Source organism: Lygodium microphyllum, chromosome 21, assembly GCF_053477565.2.
Source record: "Lygodium microphyllum isolate KBCC chromosome 21, Lygodium_microphyllum_v1.1.10, whole genome shotgun sequence".
Classification (NCBI taxonomy): domain Eukaryota; kingdom Viridiplantae; phylum Streptophyta; class Polypodiopsida; order Schizaeales; family Lygodiaceae; genus Lygodium; species Lygodium microphyllum.
In genome coordinates, this window is record NC_141155.1 from 133,155,646 (window position 1) to 133,176,030 (window position 20,385).

General features: G+C 43.4%; 1 protein-coding gene across 3 annotated transcripts; it reads right to left on the minus strand.

Moving 5' to 3' along the window:
• Positions 1 to 332: 332 nt before the first annotated feature.
• On the minus strand, positions 333 to 16,585 carry LOC148018578 (Iron-sulfur cluster biosynthesis family protein). 3 transcript variants are annotated; one of them, XM_087661781.1, is made up of 5 exons: positions 16,210 to 16,585; positions 15,904 to 16,037; positions 1,268 to 1,376; positions 1,127 to 1,188; positions 333 to 543 (listed from the first exon to the last, which is right to left on the minus strand). In XM_087661781.1, coding segments are annotated over exons 1-5 (576 nt in total). In that variant the 5' UTR covers positions 16,480 to 16,585; the 3' UTR covers positions 333 to 542. The 3 variants fall into 3 exon arrangements, 2 of the variants coding, with proteins under 2 accessions (XP_087517907.1, XP_087517906.1); XR_015687693.1 differs by having other exon boundaries at positions 335 to 543; positions 1,059 to 1,188; positions 16,210 to 16,584; XM_087661780.1 differs by lacking the exon at positions 333 to 543 and adding an exon at positions 706 to 1,003.
• Between the last annotated feature and the right edge of the window lie 3,800 nt (positions 16,586 to 20,385).

The following is a 20,385-nucleotide window of genomic DNA, read 5'->3' on the forward strand; positions in this document are numbered from 1 at the left end:
ATAATATAGAACAATATAAATATCCTTAGATTTATCTATACACACTCTAATCCACATGTATCTTGCTTCCACGTCTCTACGCACCACATGGACTACATCTCGCAATCCTTCTCTAAAAACTACGACTAAGCCACATGATCCCTTCATCCCTCAAGGCCTCCTAGGTTGAGGTCAATATGTACTTTCCTGAGTAAGCCATTACCCACACAGAAGTGTGTTTGTGGTGCACACACACAGTTGTGAGAGAGAAGATCTGAAGAGAGGAAAAGAGCACACACAACTTAAATTTTTAGTAAGGGATTCAGCTCAATGCCCTAATAGTATCGCTTCAAAATCCTCTGCATGGGACTTTGTATCTTTAATATATTTATTTATTTATTACAAGGTTTCTTACTGATCTCACTGTTCATATGTGCTTTAAATCAATCCCTATTGAAATATGCAGCATTGGCTTGCATTCCTTAGAGTTACACTTTGTACCTGGTAATCCCCATGTGTAACAAATTTGTAACTCCGCTGATACTAATCTTTCTTACAAAATACCTGCAGGTAAGCCATACTCAGATCATTCTCAAAATGATTAAGGAAATAAAAAGCACAAGGGAGGATGTACAAAGGGGACATGGGAGTCAGACATCACTTCCAAGATGGCCTAAATGACAAGATATGAGAACCAACTTATTTTCACAAGTGCAAACACACAGGTAGCAATGTATACCTCAGAGGGCTTGAATTGGCATTAATATGTTTTCAAAATTCTTGGCTATACAAATCAATGATGCCTCTCTTCTCTCCCTTAAAACCGAAGACATTCTAGAATACCACTGAAACCAGGCTGAGGCAGCCCTACCTAACGAGTCAGATCTATATAGAGGCAGAATGGATAAGATATCACCATCCATCCCAATCATCTTTAAAGATAAGACCAGAGCGTTAGTCTTTACTTCACCAAAATCTTCCACTTGTTATTAGATTTCACATTTACCACGCTGATATTTTGATGCTGCATCAATATTTAAACTTTTATAAGATGTTCAGAGTAAGCCTTCATTTCTTACTGTCAAGCAACAGGGTAAAGCTTAACATTCCCAAATGCAACGTTGGGGGGGGAGAGAATTATATGTACTATTTGACATTGAAAGAGCTCCCACATCCACAACCGCCAGAAGCATTGGGATTTTGAGTGACCTGAAAAAAATAAAGAAAATAAGACAAATAGATCCTAAAACATTCAAGCAAGTAGATCATCCGCTTAACAGACATGTACCATAAATGAAGTTCGAATGAGTTCTTCAATATAATCAATTGTTGCTCCTTTTAGGAAGTCCATCGAAATGTTGTCAACAACTACTTTTACTCCATCTTTCTCAAAAACCCTGCAAAAATATTTCTCCATCATCAATTGACAATCCTCCCTACATGTATGCACCTGTGCATGCTAGCATCTGGATGTATTTCAGTAACCATATGCCGTGTATGTTACATATGATGTCACTCTTTTTGCCACAGTATAGCTAAATCCATAAAATGTATCAGAGAGGTACTGCTTGTGACAAAGTTTACATGTTCAATCTGTTGCTCCTATTATATGATTTTAGGTGTGAAATTCAACAAGTTTCAATATTGTAATGAAGCTCAAATGGAATTGGTACAATTAAATTTCCTGAAGATTCTGGTTTCTTGTTTTCCTCTCTTACAAGTTAATTTCTCACCCTGCTTACCAGTATGTTAAAGGTATATGAGAATCTCCAGCATGTACTAGCAAAATGCAAAAAATGCTAGAGCATCCTTCTGGACATTTCTTGAGGCCTCTTATGATAATCTATCACCTAAAGGCAAGTTGAATGACTAAAAAGGGGGTGGATGGTCAATTGAAGTTGAAACACGCCTTTAGAAACCCAAAGGGCAGCTTAATCTGCAAAACACTCAACCTTAATTGTGAAATGAAGCAATACAACAATTAACACACTTAACACAAGGGGAGTTAGAATGCTCCTACTCAAAAGACACAGACACAAAGGCCCCAAAGCTTGGCACCCCTTACAGTACTTCTTTAAGAATATTGAAAGCTACTCCAACTAGATACAAAAGAGCCTGTCACTACTCTAAAACCAAGGGTGTCAGCCACAAGCAATCAACCAGCAACTTGTTCTTCAGCACCTGCTCTCACAAATCTGCTTTGCACTGCCTCCTCACTCAGTCACCAGTTGCTCCCACCAATCATGGCTTAAAAGCATCAGATCTAACCAGATTTGCCATAGAAACATGCAATCTCTGTGCAAAACTGGAAAAAGCACTTGTACAAGTGCCCTTTGAGGATAGAGAAGGCTGCACAAAGCTTGCACGCAACTCTAGACAGCAAGTCTACACTGTCCAAAGCAGCCCACAGCTATTATTAGCACAGTATGACCTGTTTATATCCTTGCTCGTTGCTTTCCAGCTTTGACCCATGCCCTGAAGGGATTTAAAATAGCATGTCCTTGCATTTACACAGCAGAGAAGAGAGAGAGAAACTAACCACTAAGCTGTGGGAACAGCCGCACCTTCACTACCAGCTGCCACAACTGCATCAAAAACTGCCACATCTGCCCAAAACTAGCACACACTACTATACTTCCGTTTTTCCTAGCTTTTTCCTCACATTTTCACATTAAAAACATTTTTTGTGATGAAATATTAAATTCAAGTTCTTGGCCTAAACTTTAGCCCTACTGCACAAACCTTCCTATTTTAAATAAAACTTTGGCACTAAAGTTCATAAAGCCCAAATTTATTTAGATGTGCACATCAAACTTGAGTCTTTTGGGGCTTTCTAAGGTAAACCTGCATAACCACCTAAAGCTCTCAAGGAGTACGGTTCTGGTTAGCATAGACCTTGGCACAATCCTAGGTTGTTTAAATGCTTTCTTTTGCAAGCATCAACATGTACATGCAAGAAGTCAACTTCAAACTGCATCTCACTGTTAGAGAGTCAGTTCCTGGACAGCAGTGTGCAGAATCTTACGGCCAGAGTGCCACGTCAGCAGAGCAGGTGCCACATCAACAGTACGGCAGGATGCCACATCAGCAGGTCAGACAGGTGCCACGTGGCACAGGTGCAGTCAATCAGCAGTTTGCACAGTCGGACTGTTTTATTATTATTTTATTCAATCGGCTGCATTTACTACGGCCGACCTGGTGCTGGGCACTATTCTTTTCCGGCTATTTATTGTCAATTGGTGGCACGCTCTGACATATTCTGATTGTGAGATCTGACGAAGACAGACTGCAGAGATGGACAGCACTCGGGCTAACGGAGATGGAGATCCTCAAGGCGGAGACACACACAGATATTTTCTCTGCACCTGTGTACATTTCTGCACTCCTATACAGCATACTACACTGCAGATTTTCCGCCTTACACTGTCTCCTTTTCTCTCTCTCTTTTTTTTTCATAAATTCTCTCTCTCTCTCTCTCTCTGTGTTCACTCTCTCTCTATCTTTGTCCTACGCTTCCGCATCGCTGCACTCTGACATGGTATTAGAGTGGTGAAGACAAACTGACTGAGTGCTGTACCTACCTGAAGAGGAGATTTCAGCGTGACACAAGGCTGTGTTTCCAGCATTCGAGGGCGATCGGGAGTGCTGTGCATCGGATCAAGGCTGAAGCGAGTATGGACATGCGGGAAAGGAATCTAGTTGATGAATTTGCTGCAGATTGTTGCTGTTTGAAGGGGAGGAAGGCTATGTTTTAGGTCTTCCAGTGCAGATTTTACCTTTTCATCGCCTCCGGCAGCTGAAGAAGGTGTGGAAAGCGGAGGAAAGAGCCCTATCAAGCTGCATCTTCACAGTCAAAAGGGGCTACTTTTGCGTTTGTGCAGGTATTACAAGTGAACATGTCTTCAGAGACTGACTTGGAGTTCCAGGCGATCATGGACAGGAAGGTGCCTGTCCTACTAGCTCTTCCATCCGATCAGAAGCTTGATGGTGACAATTACCGCATTTGGCACGTGATGATGTTGGCCATTTTGGAGTCTTATGATTTGGCGAAGCTTGTGATGGAGGAGATCAATCGGCCGTTGGTGATAGATGAGTCCAAACTCTCTTCCAATGCTCGTGCGGAGTTGACCAGAACTCAATCTCATTGGGACAAACTGAATGCCAGGATTCGTTCTTTTCTTTTTCGGTCTTGCACTACAACTATGATAGCTCACATCGAGCACTCGACGGTGGCTCGAGAGATATGGCTAGAGCTTGACCAGATGTACAACCGGATGACCTTGATGAAGAGGGTTTCTTTGGAGGTGCAGATGCAGACCTTGTCCGTTAATAAGTCTTCTTCGCTTTGGAAACACATCAACAAGCTTCAGCAGCTTCAGATGCATGTTCAAAATGCGGAGAAGCCTATTTCTTTTGAAGACATAGCAATCATTGTGTTGTCCCAGTTACCGCCACGATTCAGTACTTTTTATTCCGCTCTTATTGCATCAAGGCAGGAGTTGACTTTTCGGTGGGAAGAGTTGGTTCCTATGGTCTTGGACCAAGAGGAACAATTGAAGGGACAAAATGCTTCCAAATCGGAGGCTTTGGTTGGTCAAGCATCTCAGAAGAAGGGGAAGGACCAAAAGAAGGAGGAGGACAACAAATCCAAGAAGGACAAGGAGAAGGAATCGACCTGCCATATTTGTGGTAAGACCGGTCATTGGAAGAAGGATTGCCCCGACAAAGACAAGAAGGACACCAAGAAGAAGGACACGAAGGATTCTGGAGCGGTGGTTGCGCCCTCATCAACTGCTTTTCTACACTTAGCAGTCATTGAGGACTCTACACCGAAGACTTCTGATGCTGCGATGACAACTCCCCAGGCTCGCGAGTGGATCGTGGACATTGATGCCTCACGGCACATGACTCCTTCCCTTGGTGTTGCCCATTTGCGACCTTCGCGTGGGCAAATTCTCATTGGAGACAGCTCTTCTATGTCTATTGCTGCACGGGGTGAGATCCAGCTTATTCCAGATGGACGTGGTGGTACCCGCACTTCCGAGGTATTGCATGTGCCCGACTTGGGATATCATTTACTTTCGGTCCATAAGATTTGCGCTCTTGGCCTCTTGGTGGAGCTTGACAATGATACTGTTCGAGACCTTGATCGTTGATCGACAAAGATTCTCTCTGCAAAGTATGAGGAGAATGGCATCTACAAATTGAAGTCTTCTATAGCTCTTACCTCTCAAACAGAGTCCGAGCTATGGCATGCTCGGTTTGGCCATTAAACCATGAGTACCTTCGGAAGGCGTCGTGAGGATCATTTGTCTAAGGTTTGCCGGCCATAGTGGTGAGCCATCATCCATGTGTCTCTTGCATTCGTGGGAAACTGCATCGGGATGCGATTCCCAACAAAGCTTTGTGGCGGTCTACTTCACCTATGGAGCTTGTATCTACGGATCTTTGCGGCTCGATGAGGACCGAGTCCCTGAAGGGAAGCTTGTACTTTATGTTGATCGTCGATGACTACAACAAGATGACATGAGCCTATTTCTTGACATTGAAGTCAGAGGCTTTCTCTCACTTCAAGGATTGGCTTCTCTTTGAGGAGAACCGATCTAGCCGACGACTGAAAACCTTGCATTCAAACAAGGACAATGAATTTATGTCTAATAACTTTGCTCGTTTTTGTGCAAATAGGGACATTCACCAGGAGTTTGCTAACACCAACACTCCTCAAGAGAATGGCATGGAGTACTGACAGACACCTCAATTTCTATGGGCCGAGGCAGTGGCTACTACAATTCACATCCTCAATCAATCTCCCACTTCAGCTGTTGATGACAGGATGACACCTTTTGAGGCTTACTTTGGGACTAAGCCTGATGACTCGTATTTCAAGATCTTTGGGTGTGACGCCTATGTACACATCCTGAAGACACAGCGTGACAAGTTCGAGGCAGCTTCCCGATAACAGGTTTTTGTTGGCTACAGCTCTCAGTCCCAAAGATATCGTCTGTTTGATCTCATCAAGCGGGATGTCTACATGAGCCAAGATGTGCAGTTCGTGGAAGTTCCAGCCATAGAGGGGGGTGAGGAGCACCCCGTCCTTGGAGATCATGAGGAAAGTTGGGCTCCCGACACAATTCATTTGGAGCCCGAGCCTCTTGATGGAGATTCTTCTTTTGATTCGGAGTCTTCTCTTCCACCGGCCACCCCAGTGAAGCTTCCGCAGGTAGATGTTCATGAGTCTTCAGCAAATGGAGAGCGACAAGGAGAGGTCCCTGGCCTCCTCCTCGTTGGACCCATGACACACTCCGAGATTCAGGGATTGAGGGGATCCTTGAGGAGTGGGAACTGCAGGATGGACCGCAAAGGTCACGAAGGAATCAGACACATTCTTCGGAGCTTGTTTGCTCTAACTATTGTTTGATGACCCGTGTTATGCAAGATCATGAACCCACTTTAGTGAAGAAGACTTTGCAGTCTGACCATTGGCGAAAGGCTATGAAAGCCGAGTTGGAGGCTATTGAGAGGAATGGCACTTGGTCTCTTGTGCCTCGTCCCTCTCACAAGAAGGTGATTGGCATCAAGTGGGTCTTCAAGACCAAGTACCTTAGCGATGGTTCTTTGGACAAGCACAAGGCTTGCCTTGTTTCTAAAGGTTTTGCTCAATGCCCAAGCATTGATTTCCATTATACTTTTGCCCCCACTGCTCGTATGGCGACTATTCGAGCTGTTCTTGCCTTGGCTGGTCATAGGCAATGGCCTGTCTATCAGTTGGATGTGAAGTTTGCCTTTCTCAATGGTGATTTGCAAGAGGAGATCTATGTTGAGCAGCCTCCTAGCTTTGGATCCTCGGATTGGAAAGTTTACAAGTTCAAGAAGGCCTTGTATGGCCTCAAGCAAGCTCCACGAGCATGGAACGAGAAGATCATCTCATTTCTTCAGTCAAAGTTGGGATATCAGCGCTCCACGGCCGATCTGCAACTTTATATGCACACTTCTGAGGTTGGTCATGTGTTGTTTGTGTTGTATGTTGATGATTTGATTCTGACAAGGGATCATGCACAGAAGGTCCATGCACAGAAGGTCCATGAGACCAAGACAGCTTTACATCAGACGTTCGAGATGACGGATTTGGGGCTTCTTCATTTCTTCTTGGGTCACGAGATTTATCAGTCTGAGGGGGATTTTTATCTCTCAGTAGAGATATATTCAAGAGCTCTTGGTGACTTTTAAGATGGAGACTTGTCGGACCATTTCTACTCCTATGGATCCGAACTGGAAGACCACTTCACACTCTGATTCTCTTGTGACGGATGCTTCCCGCTACCGTCAGTTGATTGGATCCTTGATTTGGCTTCTCAACACTCGTGTTAATCTTTGTTTTCCTGTGGGTCTTTTGGTAGGGTTCATGAGTGAACCCAAATAGGTGCATTGGCAAGCTGCCTTGAGGATTCTTCGGTATTTGAGGGGGACCTCGTACTTAGGGATTTCTTATCTAGCAGGTACAGATGCTTCTCATCTTGTTCTTACAGGTTGGAGGGACTCGGATGTGGATTGGCAATGTGGACCACCGATGGTCTACTACAAGCTATTGTTTTACCTTGGATATAGGTGTTATCTCATGGAGTAGCAAGAAGCAGCCCACGGTCGCTCTTTCTTCTACTGAGGCAGAGTATCGGGCTGCATCTTCCACCACATGTGAGGTTGTATAGCTTCGAAGATTGTTAGAGGAGCTTGGCTATCCCCAGACTCGTCCTACTCTTCAACGGTGTGACAATGAGAGTTGCATTGCCTTGGTATGGAATCCTGTATTCCATGCCCGGAAAAAAAAATTGAGATCCAGTATCACTTCATTCAAGAGAAGCTTCTGGATGGGACCATTGATGTGGAGTACTACAAGACGGAGGATAATCTTGCAGATTTGTTCACGAAGGCGCTTCCCCAAGCTCTTCTTCGGCAACATTCCAAATCCCTCAGTCTTTTGGCCTATTTAGGATCTGAGAGGGGGTGTTAGAGAGTCAATTCCTAGACAACAGTGTGCAAAATCGTACGGCCAAAGTGCCACATCAACAAAGCAAGTGCCACATCAACAGTACTGCAAGATGCCACATCAGCAAGTCAAATATGTGCCACGTGGCACAGGTGCAGTCGGTCACCAATTTCCACAGTCGGACTGTTTTATTATTATTTTATTCAATCGACTGCATTTATTGCAGCCGACCTAGTGTTAAGTACTATTCTTTTCCGGCTATTTATTGTCACTTGGTGACACACTTTGGCATATTCTAATTGTGAGATCTGACAGAAACAGACTGCAGAGACGGACAGCACTCGGGCTGACGAAGATCGAGGTCCTCAAGGCGGAGACACACGCAGATATTTTCTCTGCACCCGTGTATATTTCTGCACTCCTATATAGCATACTACACTGCAGATTTTCTATGTTACACTGTCTCCTTTTCTCTCTCTCTCTCTCTTCTCTCTGTGTTCACTCTCTCTCAGCCTTTGTCCTACACTTCTACATTGCTGCACTCTGACACTCACCTCCCTTGAGCTCGACGCATTGGTGGTCGCAGCTCATAACGGTACCAATAGTCGAATGCTTCATAAGATTGTAAGCAAACTCAACATGTGGAAGATAAACACACTCCCAAACAGATTTAGATTGTCCACAAGAAACATATGGACATAGCATATCTTTGTAAGAGTACAACAAATGCAAAAGTGTATGGACAAGACTAAAAGACAATGAACAAAGAGAAGAGGGGGAGAGAAAAGAGACACTAGAACACAGAAATCTGCAGTAAATGAATGCTGAAATGAATAAGGCAGATGTACAAATGGGCTGTCCAAGTATCTCTCTTACCACCTGAAAACAAGTGAAGTGGGCTAGCAAAAGGCTGCTAATAAATAGCTGAAAATAACGCCAAAAAATGACCAAGTTGGCCAGCTTAAACTAGCCGACCAGCTGCTGAATATGGCCAACTGGCTGAATAAAATAATCAGCAAACTATGATCTGCTCAGATGTGCCACATCAATGGTCTCGTCCAAGATCTTCTCCCAAATGAAATGGTATTGAATGTCAATGTGCTTCGACCTAGCATGAAACACAAGGTTCTATGCCAAAGCAATGCAACTCTCACTGTGTCATGTAGTGTCATAGGACGTGTTTGCGGACAACCAAGCTCTCCTAGTAACCTCCGAAGCCACACTCTCACATATGGTAGAAGATGCCACTCTATACTCCGCCTCTATAGAAGAAACAGCACTTGTGCGCTGCTTCCTGCAACACCACTAGATAACACCTACACCCAAAGTAAAACAATATCCTATCGTTGACCTCCTATGGTCAATATCTCCAACCCAATCTGAATAATTCCAACCTCTAAGAACCAAAGCCGAATCTCCAATACCTGTTGGATAATGAATACCAAGGTCAAGGGTCCCACTCAGGAACCACGAAATCCTCATAGCAGCCTTCCAATGAATCAACTTGGATTCACTCATGAACCCTGCAAGCAAACCTACAAGAAAGCACACATCAATCCGAGTGTTAAGGAGCCATATCAATGGCCCAATCAACTGTCAGTAGCCAATAGCATCAACCAACACTGAATCTACACGAGCCGTACCCTTCCAATTCGGATCCATAGGAGTAAAAAAGCATACCATTGTCGGGAGATGAAAACCCCCCTCGGAGTCTACCAAATCTCATAACCTAAAAATAAATGGAAAAAGCCCATATCCGTCATCTCAAACATCTCATATAGAGCCTCCTTTGACTCCTTGACCTTCTAGACATGGACATCCGTCAAGATGAGATCATCCATATAAAACATGAACAACAGATGCCCTTGAGCTGAGGTGTGGACATACAATTGGGAATCAAAAGAAGAATGCCAATACCCAAGTTTCCTTGGAGGAACACAGAGAGAGAGAGAGAGAGAGAGAGAGAGAGAGAGAGAGAGAGAGAGGAAAGAGCAAATGTGGGCATTCAGTTTATCCTAATGTGCCTACTGTTAGCAGTTTAGTCAGCTCATGTGTGAGTCTAGGATCTGTCAGGCATTCTAGTATTATTTAGGTATTTTTTAGTGGTCATTTAGGTGATTATTTTGGCATTTTATGCTGGCCAACCTAATCAAATTTATGGAACTATTTTATTCTATTTAGTCGGGCTCCTCCACATTCATTCATTCATCACTTTTGTAGATCCAAGGCAATGCCCTACGAAGAAGGAGAGCCGGTGGCAATGCCCAAGCAACCAATGACTCACTTTTGTACGTGATTGTCTCATGTTTGGTACATGGATTCCATTTCCCAAGCACATCTCAAAGTTCTCTTTTGCAATAATCTTGTGTTTTCTCTTTTCTCTCTCTTCTATCTTGTGTTCAGCTGTCTATTTCAGCATTCTTTTATGCTTCCATTGCCCCATCCACTTCTGACATAGTATCAAATTTCAAGGTCTGCAATTATGCTGCTGTTTTTCTGCTGGTTATAGGTCCTCCGCTGCTGATTGCTGATCTTCTACTGCCCTTCACTGATTAGGTGACCTATCTCTACTACCAATCAGCCTATTTTCAGCCATCTGCTGCCTGTGTTTTGTCTCCAGTAGTGTGCGTTTTCATTTTATGCTTTATTTTATTGTGGCATTACTGCATTTAATGCCAATTTTTTCTGTGTTTTGACTCCTACAAGCTAGGCGACTATATTTTCAAGTTCTATTGGCTGTAATTTTCACCTTCTGGCTGTATTTGATCAAATTTTGTCCTTTTGTAGCAACTACTTTTGTTCAGCTATCTTTGTTGTGCTTTTGATCGCAAATTGTGTCCTTTCCTAGCAACTCAATATGATCAATGTTGTGCTTTGGTTGTCCTCTCTCTCTCTCTCTCTCTCTCTCTCTCTCTCTCTCTCTCTTTCCTTTTCCTTTCATTTTCTCTTCCTATCATCTCCAGATGGCTCCCCCCTTGTCGTTCTATTGATGGCAAACTTCACGGCCTTGATTACCTGACATAGAGTGCTGTTATAAAACCATGGTTTGTGCAGAAGCAATTATGGTACATTGTTTCTGGAGCTTTTGAGCGTCCTGAGCGTCCCACTTCTCTTCCAGTTGATTTCGACAAGGACAACTATGAAGTTGTGCTCATGTGGGATAATGATGATGCCCATGCATATTCTGCTCTTCTTCGTCGTCTCTCTAAAGAAGTTCTTCCGGCAAACACCTCTTGCAGGACTACTTCAACAGCATGGGACACTATTTCTTGAGCTTTTGAGTGTCCTAAGTGTCCCACTTCTCTTCCAGCTTTCTAAAGCTATTAAGGTACATTGTTTTTGGAGCTTTTGAGAATCCTAAGTGTCCCACTTCTCTTCCAACTACTTTCAACGAGGCTGTGCTTACGTGGGATAATGATGGTGCTTGTGTATAATCTACTCTTCTTCAGTGTATCTCTAAAGAAATTTCTGTTTCATTTGAGCATATTACTTCACTTCCCTCCTATCCCACCCTCTTCTATATCACACCTTGATCATCTCTCGTCATCTTTCCAAAATCTTGGATTATACTCCACATCTGCATCACACACCCTAGGGGTTGGATCTACCATCTCCGCTCCTAGCACCTTTTCTTTCTCCACCCCATTCTCTACCTCTTTGCACCATGGTACTTCATTAGGGGAAATGCCACCCTTTAACACACTGTCTCTCACCTTTCAGCAAATGAGCACACCCATAACTCCTGGGTCAACTATAGGCATCCCCCTCACTATCCCCAGCTTCACATCTCCAATGACCACTCATACATAGGGGTTTCCATCCTCAGCTTATGGTGCGTCTTCACACTCTCCTTGGGTTGCACCTACGCAGGGATTCCCATCTACTCCCAGTGTTCCCATCCCACCTCCTTGGGTTCCTCATGTGGCTACCATGCCCATGCCTAGTCAGCCCATCCCTACCTATGGATCCACCTTGCACACTACCCGCATGCCTAGTGGCACTCTGGGGCCCATTCCCAAGTGTACTCCACTCCCCCATCCTACCCCCACTACACTTTTTCACACTATCCATCTCCGAGCACTACCACTCCTGTTGCAACGGCCAAGAATGCCTTCATGGATAAGACACGTTTTAACGGGTCAAATTTCACTACTTGGTCGAAATTCATGCAACAAGTGCTTAAGTCTCAGGGTCTTTGGGACCTCGTCATTGGTCTAGAGCCTATGCCGGACTCTCGACTAGCTCACCCTGACTACATCCGTCAATGGAGAGTCCGCAATGCTACAACCAATGTTGAGCTGATGCAGGGATTGCTTCCTGAGTTTCACTCTCAATTGCAGCACTTCTCACTCGCGTCAAAGCATTGGAGTCACCTTCTCAACCGCTATGCAGCTCGTGATCGTACTCGACGCATCAATCTCGACTTTGAGCTTCAAGAGTTCTCTCTTAAGAAAGGGGATGATCTGAAAGTCAAGCTGGCTGACTATAGGCGGTTACTTACCGAGTTCGCCACTACTGGCTCTCCAAAGTCAAATGACGATCAGGTTACATTCTTCTTGAATAAGTTGCCCGCAAAATACTTCAATTTCATTCAACACATCATCTCCCAACCTCGATTGCCAACCTTCTACGAGTTTGAGCGTCAGTTCTTGCATTACGCAAGGCTACATGATCAAGTCCACAAGAAATCCTCATCACAGCCTTATTCAGAGCAGAGGGGATTGGTTGCTTCTTCTTCGGAAGGGAAAACCACCAGTGGCAAGAACTCGCTAGATGCGAAGGCAAGCCAATCAAAGGGTGACTCCTCTTCCTCCGATGGAACCAAAGAATCAAGATCTATCTGGCAACAACTCCCTAAGAAAAACCGGTTTTGCACACACTGCCAAAGAGCAGGCCATGTGGACGAGGAGTGTCGCTCCAAGGCTCAAGGTCTTCCACCTAAAAAGCCTCAGCAAACCGCTGTGACTTCACAGTCCAGTGGGGCTACGCCTTCCACTGCTACCCTATCTGCTCCTCCAGCCCCACAGCGACTGTTGGACATGTGGCACCCGAACAGCCTCAACGGCCATCCTTCTCTACTCCTGAAGGATTGGTTGATTGGTTTGCAGATTCCGATCCCGTTGCACTTAATGCATGTATCTCCCTTTCCTCCCCACCTCGTCAAGCGCTCCCTTGGCCGAACCCTGCTGCTAGACGTACGCGATGGTGGCCACCTTCTTAGACTAGCATGTCTCTAGGTCCTTTCGGATACCCTTGGTTAGTCTAGCATTCATTTTTTGCACTCTTAGAGTCGGGCCCATAGGATTTTTGTCTCTGCATTTTAAGTCTTCCACTGCATTTACTCACACACACATACACATTTGCATCTTTGCACTTGTTCCTTTAGTTAGCTTTTCATTTTTGTTTTGTTTTGTTTTTGGAGCATCTCACTACTGACCTCTATGATTGCAGACTTTGATCTCCTTTGCAGGTTTTGTTTTCAGTGTAGGGCTAACATGCAGGTTTGTCCAGTCCTATCTGGGCTGGAGACTTGGGACGTGCGCCGTTCCTTCATGGTTTCATCAACCTTGGAGTTTTGCTCTTCTACCAGCATGGAGGCTTCCCCTCCCGAGGCGGATCGTGCAGCATTTCTCTTGATGCTATCATGGCGGTAACTTCTACCTAGCTCTTCCAACTGGGATGCTTCCTCCTCCTCTTCATTCCTTATGGTTCTCGGCTCCACAGAAAGACCGACATCAGGCTCCTCTTCCTTCTTCGGCATCTACATCCAGGTTGAGAGGGGGTTCCTACCCTTCTTGGTATTCTACACGCTTCAGCACTTTGTCTTGAACATCGACTTCTCCCCCCTGTTGTACCTTACCCTTTGCATTGCATGATTTCATCATCTTTGTACTAGGACGCTTGGGCAAGTAAACAATTTTTCCATGAGAGACACTGTCCAAGTGACACCTGCTGCATGAGCATTCTTCAGTATGTAGCATACTTTGCATCTCATTGTGCAGAGCACCACTTGAGCAGATCCTAAGCTGTTTCCACCGGCGGCTATTGTTACCACACCACTATCCTTCTTCATCATATGGATACCTAATCACCTACTTTTCCTCGTCATCGACACCCTGAGTGGATGGGTTAGCTTGTACTGTTTTGTGATGTGTTGGGTATCCCTCCCTACTTCCGTATTCTGGGTCACTATTACTCAATCGGCCGCATCCCATAAAATTTACCACACTTCTTCAAAAAAAAAAAAAACACACAAAAGTTCCATATAGTTCCATCCGCCTTTGTAGGGCTTGGTAGGCCACTGGGCAGCCAACATGCACCCTTTGTCCGATACCCTGTCCTCTCTGGGGTAACTACTTGGATTTCCTTGGTAAGATAACCATCACCTCTGAAGTCTTGGTAGGCCACTGGGCAGCCGACATGCACCCTTTGTCCGATGCCTTGGCTGCTTTGGGATGGGACGCCTTGGGATACATAAGCATCACCATGACTGGCCTAGCCTTTCGGCTCAATTTTGGGCCTAAGAGAGGGTGTTGAGCTAAAATATGCGTTACTTGCTAATTAGTCTCTTAAACAGCCCCAAAACACACTAAAAATGCTCTTTTAGAGCAAAACCCTAAAACGGGGAGCGGTTCGAGAGAGTTCAGTGGAAACCCTAAAACGGGGAGCGATTCGAGAAAGTTTAGTGGAAACTCTAATTTTTGGGGCGCCCTTCCACATCTATAAATAGACAGGCTGCCCCCATTCAGCAATCATCCTTGTTTTGCAGGTTACACCAGCCCACACACCCTCTGCTACTATTGGCGCCCAGTTTTCAAGCTGCAGCCCGCCTCCATCTGCTGTCCAGCCATCATCGACTGCAGCCACATCATCTTCAGCCTGTCCATTGCTGTAGGCGACAGCTCTCAGCTACTGGCGACTGCTCCAAACTGTCCCAGACTGTTGTTCAGCCTGGTGTCCATCATCTCCAGAATCAACCAGCCTACGTTTTCAGCATTGCAGGTTCTGACACTCTCAGATACTGTTTCAGCCTGCTGTTTACAATAGACTGTGCACGGTTTACAGCCCCCGATCGATGGTACACTGCTGCATTTACCAATTTCCAGCCTCCAGACTGCTGCGTATTGGTGACCAGCCTGCTGCCATTCACTATTCAGCACTCCTATACTCCGACTGGTGGTCACAGACTTGGGATCCGTCTTCAGTGGACGTCACACTCCGACATTGCTCTGCCCTTGAGCACACTGTACACTCTTACATTCATTTACAGCATTCATTCACTTCAGAGTTGTGTTCTCTCTCTCCTTTCTTCTGTTTCTGTTTCAATTTTGAGTTTTGCGTTTAGGGTTTGAGTTTTGCCCTCTGTGTCTGTATCTGTGTCTGTGTCTTTGTGTTTCTGTCGTGGTCGTATACTATGTGTGTCCTCAGTGCAAACCCTTGCAGTCTTCTTAACAGAGTGGAGCTTGCAAGAGGTTCCCCATGTAAGGGTGTGGTATCAATACGGCAAATAGTACAATACGTTGGTCACAATTTGAGTAATAATAATAAACCGTAAACTTATTACTTACAACTCTATTTTCATAAACTTTGTCCATAAACCATGGCAAGTACCCATTTAATGAGTGGATTGGCCTTAATACGAACTTTCCACTCATTTGCCACATGCCAATGGCTGAAAACTATTGCTGTTGTCCAATTAAGCATCCAACATGATCTCCACAGCAAAGCCACAAACAATTGCATATATGGCCTAGCATCAGCAAGTGACAAGAACCCCCAACCCACAAGATTGTCAAAGTGCAGTGGTCTATTCATACACCTGCCCTGTATTTTTCAAACGATTTGCTCTTGAAACAAGTGCCTTAAGAATGAAAATCACTCTTGCGCACTCTATATAGCTGAAATTGAAAACAAAATATCAGGGAAAACCATTGCCACACCTGTCCGAGCTGCCCTGCTTATTTTCCAACGCAAAGATGTATTGAAATCCTGAACAGCCTCCACCTTCCACACTTACGCGCAGCATTATATTCTCCCCTTTGTTCTTTTCTTCTTGCATGATTTCTTGAAGCCTCTGAGAAGCAAGGTGAGGGCTAACAAGGTTATACATCAGCTACAATTTCACATTATGTATCAGATATGATGTCACAGTGCAAGGTTATAAATCAGCTATGATTTCGAAGAATGGCTTGTGCAGCCCCGCTCTTTATCTAAAGCTCTCATGTGCCTTCTGTAGGGAGAGTTACCTTGACACAGTTATCAGAGATAATGAGATCTTGAGGCGATGGAGATGACGATGGGGAGCCATGTGCTGTAGCAACGGGCGACGAGAAGAGGCGAGCACCAAAGAGTGATCGATTACCGTGAAGGATTGAAGGGCTGCCAATGGCGTTTGGGGCCCTAGGATGAGGAAACTCAGGCCAGGGATGTGGCGAGAAGCGCAGGGCAGCAGCAGCAAGCGTCCTCGTGCGGGCTATCAGTGCTGCTGCTGCGAGACGAGAGAGGGAGAGAGCCATTTCCGCAATTCCATCGCCCGGAGAGACACACCCACACAACCGCCCCTCACACCGCTCGATTACACGACCAGTTTGACCCTCTGCAAGAAGGCAATCTTCTTCACGTCAGTGTTCACAAAAACCGAGGTTTAATTTCGAAAAACCACTTGCACAAATTTCAAAGAAAATAAAATTCAAACAAGAAAACAACATATATGTGTGCTTAGTACATTATGAGAGAATTTTTAATTGAAAAATGGTCATAAGCTACACGAGTAAATTAGAAAACCTTTCAAAATTTAAAGAGGAAGGTTAAATACCTTGAGTTGATAAGTGATTACATCACTTAAAACTCGAATCCGCTTTACTTTTTTGGGTGCAGATGTAAATATTCTTTTTGTATGCGTATTCACTGTAACCGCATTGCAAAAGGTTAAGACCCATCAGGCTTGAACTTCACAATTTTTTTTTAATTATAAAAATAGCAAATATGTGGATTTAAAACCTCCTAGACTCTTTGAGCTAAAGATTTTTATATCTACTATCAAAAGAAGGTTTTTCATGGACATTATCCCACATATTAATTGAGATCAGTGTTTTTCTTTTAGGCGAATTTTCGCTTTTTAGGCTAAAAATAGGGTCATTTTTTAGTCCCCCCAAAATCATAATGATCATCTAATATCAAAAATTTAGGCATAAAGTTTGAGTTTTGATTGCTTAAAATAGTTATTTTTATAGAAGAAAAAGATGGATATCCACATACATCCATACAAAAGTATACAGCAACATGTGATAAGGTACCTCTCAAGTTGAGGACCTTGTTGCCAAATAATGATCAATTCTCAAAGAGAGGTGTTTGAAAAAAAATCACTAATTGAGATATGTTGTAGTTTAGGCAATATACTATACCCCTACATCCGCCTTAGTTATTAAGGAGGCCCTTCTTTTGCTTCTTCAAAAGAGGAGCCTATGGGATGTGTCTACAAGAAGATCTTCACATTTGCCAAAGGAGATATCTTACAAGCCTTAGTGTTGATAAGGAATGAAGAACATTACCTGACTTAGAAAATCTAGAAATCAAAATAGGTGAATTTGGTTTTGTTAGATTCAAGCTATCATCCCTCATCATAAGAGAGTAAGTACCTCCCCTTAGTGGACTCGATGTCTTGGATCACCCCATGATAGATATTCTTGCCTTGAGGAGGGTACATTGTTTCTAGAGAGTCATATTGATCAAGGTGGGATCCTACAAGTTAGTTAAAGGATCATCGAGATCGTTTTGTATATGATGGTGGCCTATACTTGTGGTGGCCATAGTTAGTCATTTTCATTTTCATTGTTGTTCTCCAATTGAGACGACATGGTCAAATGTACTCATTTATTTGTCTTGTAGGCCATTTTGGTTTTTTGGAGACATGAAAATTTATCAATTTGTAAGGACCACCATTGTACTATACTCCCTTTAACTACCATTTAACACCCAAGACGATATTTAGCAACCCCGCCCCTCTTCTTCTTTCATGTCACAATACAAAGTCATTGGCCTCATGATGAGAAGGCTTCATTAGAGATGGGTGAAAGATAGTGGCAAGTTTGGACCTCATTGGGAAGTTGGCAACTTCACATGTAGAGGGCCCAATTTCTAGCCTCATAAAAAGTAGTGATTATAAGGAAGATCAAAGGAGGTGGATGGCATATGGGAAGCCATAAAAGGAAAGTATAATGGCACAACAAAACAAGAGGAGGGGGATTAGGTGGCAATATAAAGAAATGAGCAAAACGAAACTCTAAGAAAAGATTGTGTCAAAATATAAGGCATAGTTTGGCACTCCCTATCAATAATAGTAGTTCACTAAATCATACTAAAGTATTACTTCGGCATCTAAAATTATACATGCATGCACCTATGGAAAGAATACTCATTCTACTTAAATTAGTTGTAGTTAGTCGTTAAGATGTGTTAAGTGTGCACTTACACAACAAAAAAAGTAAAACCCTTCTTGAACTTGCAAGGCTAGTAGTCAAATTGAGGGTTTGATCCAAATGATAACAAGAAGAAGCTTCTTCATGTTGCTCTCATGTGAGAAACAAGAACATGGCAAAAATGAGAGGTCAATTAGCAAACTTCTTAAGCATGACTTGTCACGAGGTCAAATACACTCATTAGGCAATGACTTTAGAGATCCAACCTCATCAACAAAAACAAGGTAGGCCACCACAAGTCAGCTCAAAGCACCTTATTTGTAGTTGTGTCCCCATTGAAGTGCCATCTTAGTATTGCCCCATGTGCTTCTTAGAGCATATCTAGCATCTTGTGTTCACATACCTTGTAAGGAGTTAGGTATGCTCTTAATAACTCAATTCCCTACTCAATCTAAAATTAGTGCAGATTCGACAAATCTTCCATGACACCCTATGTTGGTTTTCCACTAGTTGCCATCCTGCAATATATCTAGTTACACGAGGTTTATTAACAAGATAGAGCAACGCTTGATGGTCTACAAAGAAAGCCAATGGGGTAGCCAAAAGATAGAGTTGAAACTTCTTCCCAATATACACCAATCCGTCTCTTTCTATTGTCAAGTAATTCATTCTACATCAATGAGCACCCTACTTGCAAAGCTCATTTAAGAATTTCATGCTACACATGAAGCTAGCATAAAACTACTACAATAGCAAGCTTGGATGCATCTATGTGAATATGGCATTGGTCAAGCCAAATAGCAAGACAATATATGCCAAGTACCCTCATTCTATGGCAAAGATAGTCTTGTGCCTATCATCCGAATGGACTGGACTATCGTACCTTAAGAATCCATTAAGAAAGTTGTTGTTAACCCAAAGAGGCAACAAGCTACATAAGGCCAATCCAAACTAAATGATTGTAAGTGAAGAAGACTCATCATTGGTAAGATTCTTATTTTACGAAAAAAGTGATGTACATTTTTAGCTCGATTTATCATTTTAGGCATTTCCAAGTTCACAAGATAGGTATTTGATTATTTCCATCTATAGCTTGTGAATATGAGATTCTTATATTTTTGTAAAAGTTAAGAGCCAAGCTCACTCCTATGGATTTTGTAAAATCACTAAGAGTTAAATTAGAAGACCTACAAAGGTTATACATGTTGCATATAAGCTTATTCATTTTTACATGTACCCTTTCCATATGACATCGTAAATAAATCACAAGCCTAAAGTTGTACAAGACAGAAGGATAGTGGAACAAAGTAAAGGGTATCCAACCCCAAAATAAAATGCTAATGTCTATGATGTGCAAAGGGTAAATCTCATTCACTTTTTTATTTCCACTCGTTCACTTCTTTCTTCCATCTCTTCTTCCCCTCTTGCTTTTATAGAGAGAGAGAGAGAGAGAGAGAGAGAGAGAGAGAGAGAGAGAGAGAGAGAGAGAGAGAGAGAGAGAGAGAGAGTGTGTGTGTGTGTGTGTGTGTGTGTGTGTGTGTGTGTGTGTGTGTGTGTGTGTGTGTGTGTGTGTGTGTGTGTGTGTGTGTGTGTGTGTGTGTGTGATGAGGGACTAGTGTGGAGAAGGAGGCTATTACACCTTCTTCCTCTCTTCCCTTCATCCATTCTCTTCTCTCAACTTGGAGCAATGGTGGCTCAAGAAGCATCCATTGAATTGTAAGGCAACCAACATCTTTTCTTCCATTTGAACTACCATGGTGGAAATGTATGTTAGGTGACTCTATTACAATCTCACAAACTTTCTTTGCTTCCTTGCTTTCATGGGAGTGACAGAAGAGAGCATATATGTTTCGAAACTAGAGCATAATCTAGCTATGTGAAAGATAGTTTGATCCATCACAAGATTGAACTGTTAAAGGAATAAGAGATCCATTGTTAAGCATAGGTATAACAACTATCGGCTTGCTTGCATGTCACATGTTCAAGCATATGTTTTGCATATAG

Excerpts from the sequence above, each read along its gene's own strand:
- LOC148018578 (XM_087661780.1), bottom strand. The coding sequence starts at position 16,479 with ATGGCTCTCTCCCTCTCTCGTCTCGCAGCAGCAGCACTGATAGCCCGC. Across the intron at positions 16,038-16,209 it reads TCTCTGATAACTGTGTCAAG|AGGCTTCAAGAAATCATGCA; the intron begins GTAACTCTCCCT and ends CTTGCTTCTCAG. Across the intron at positions 1,189-1,267 it reads TCATTCGAACTTCATTTATG|GTCACTCAAAATCCCAATGC; the intron begins GTACATGTCTGT and ends TATTTTTTTCAG.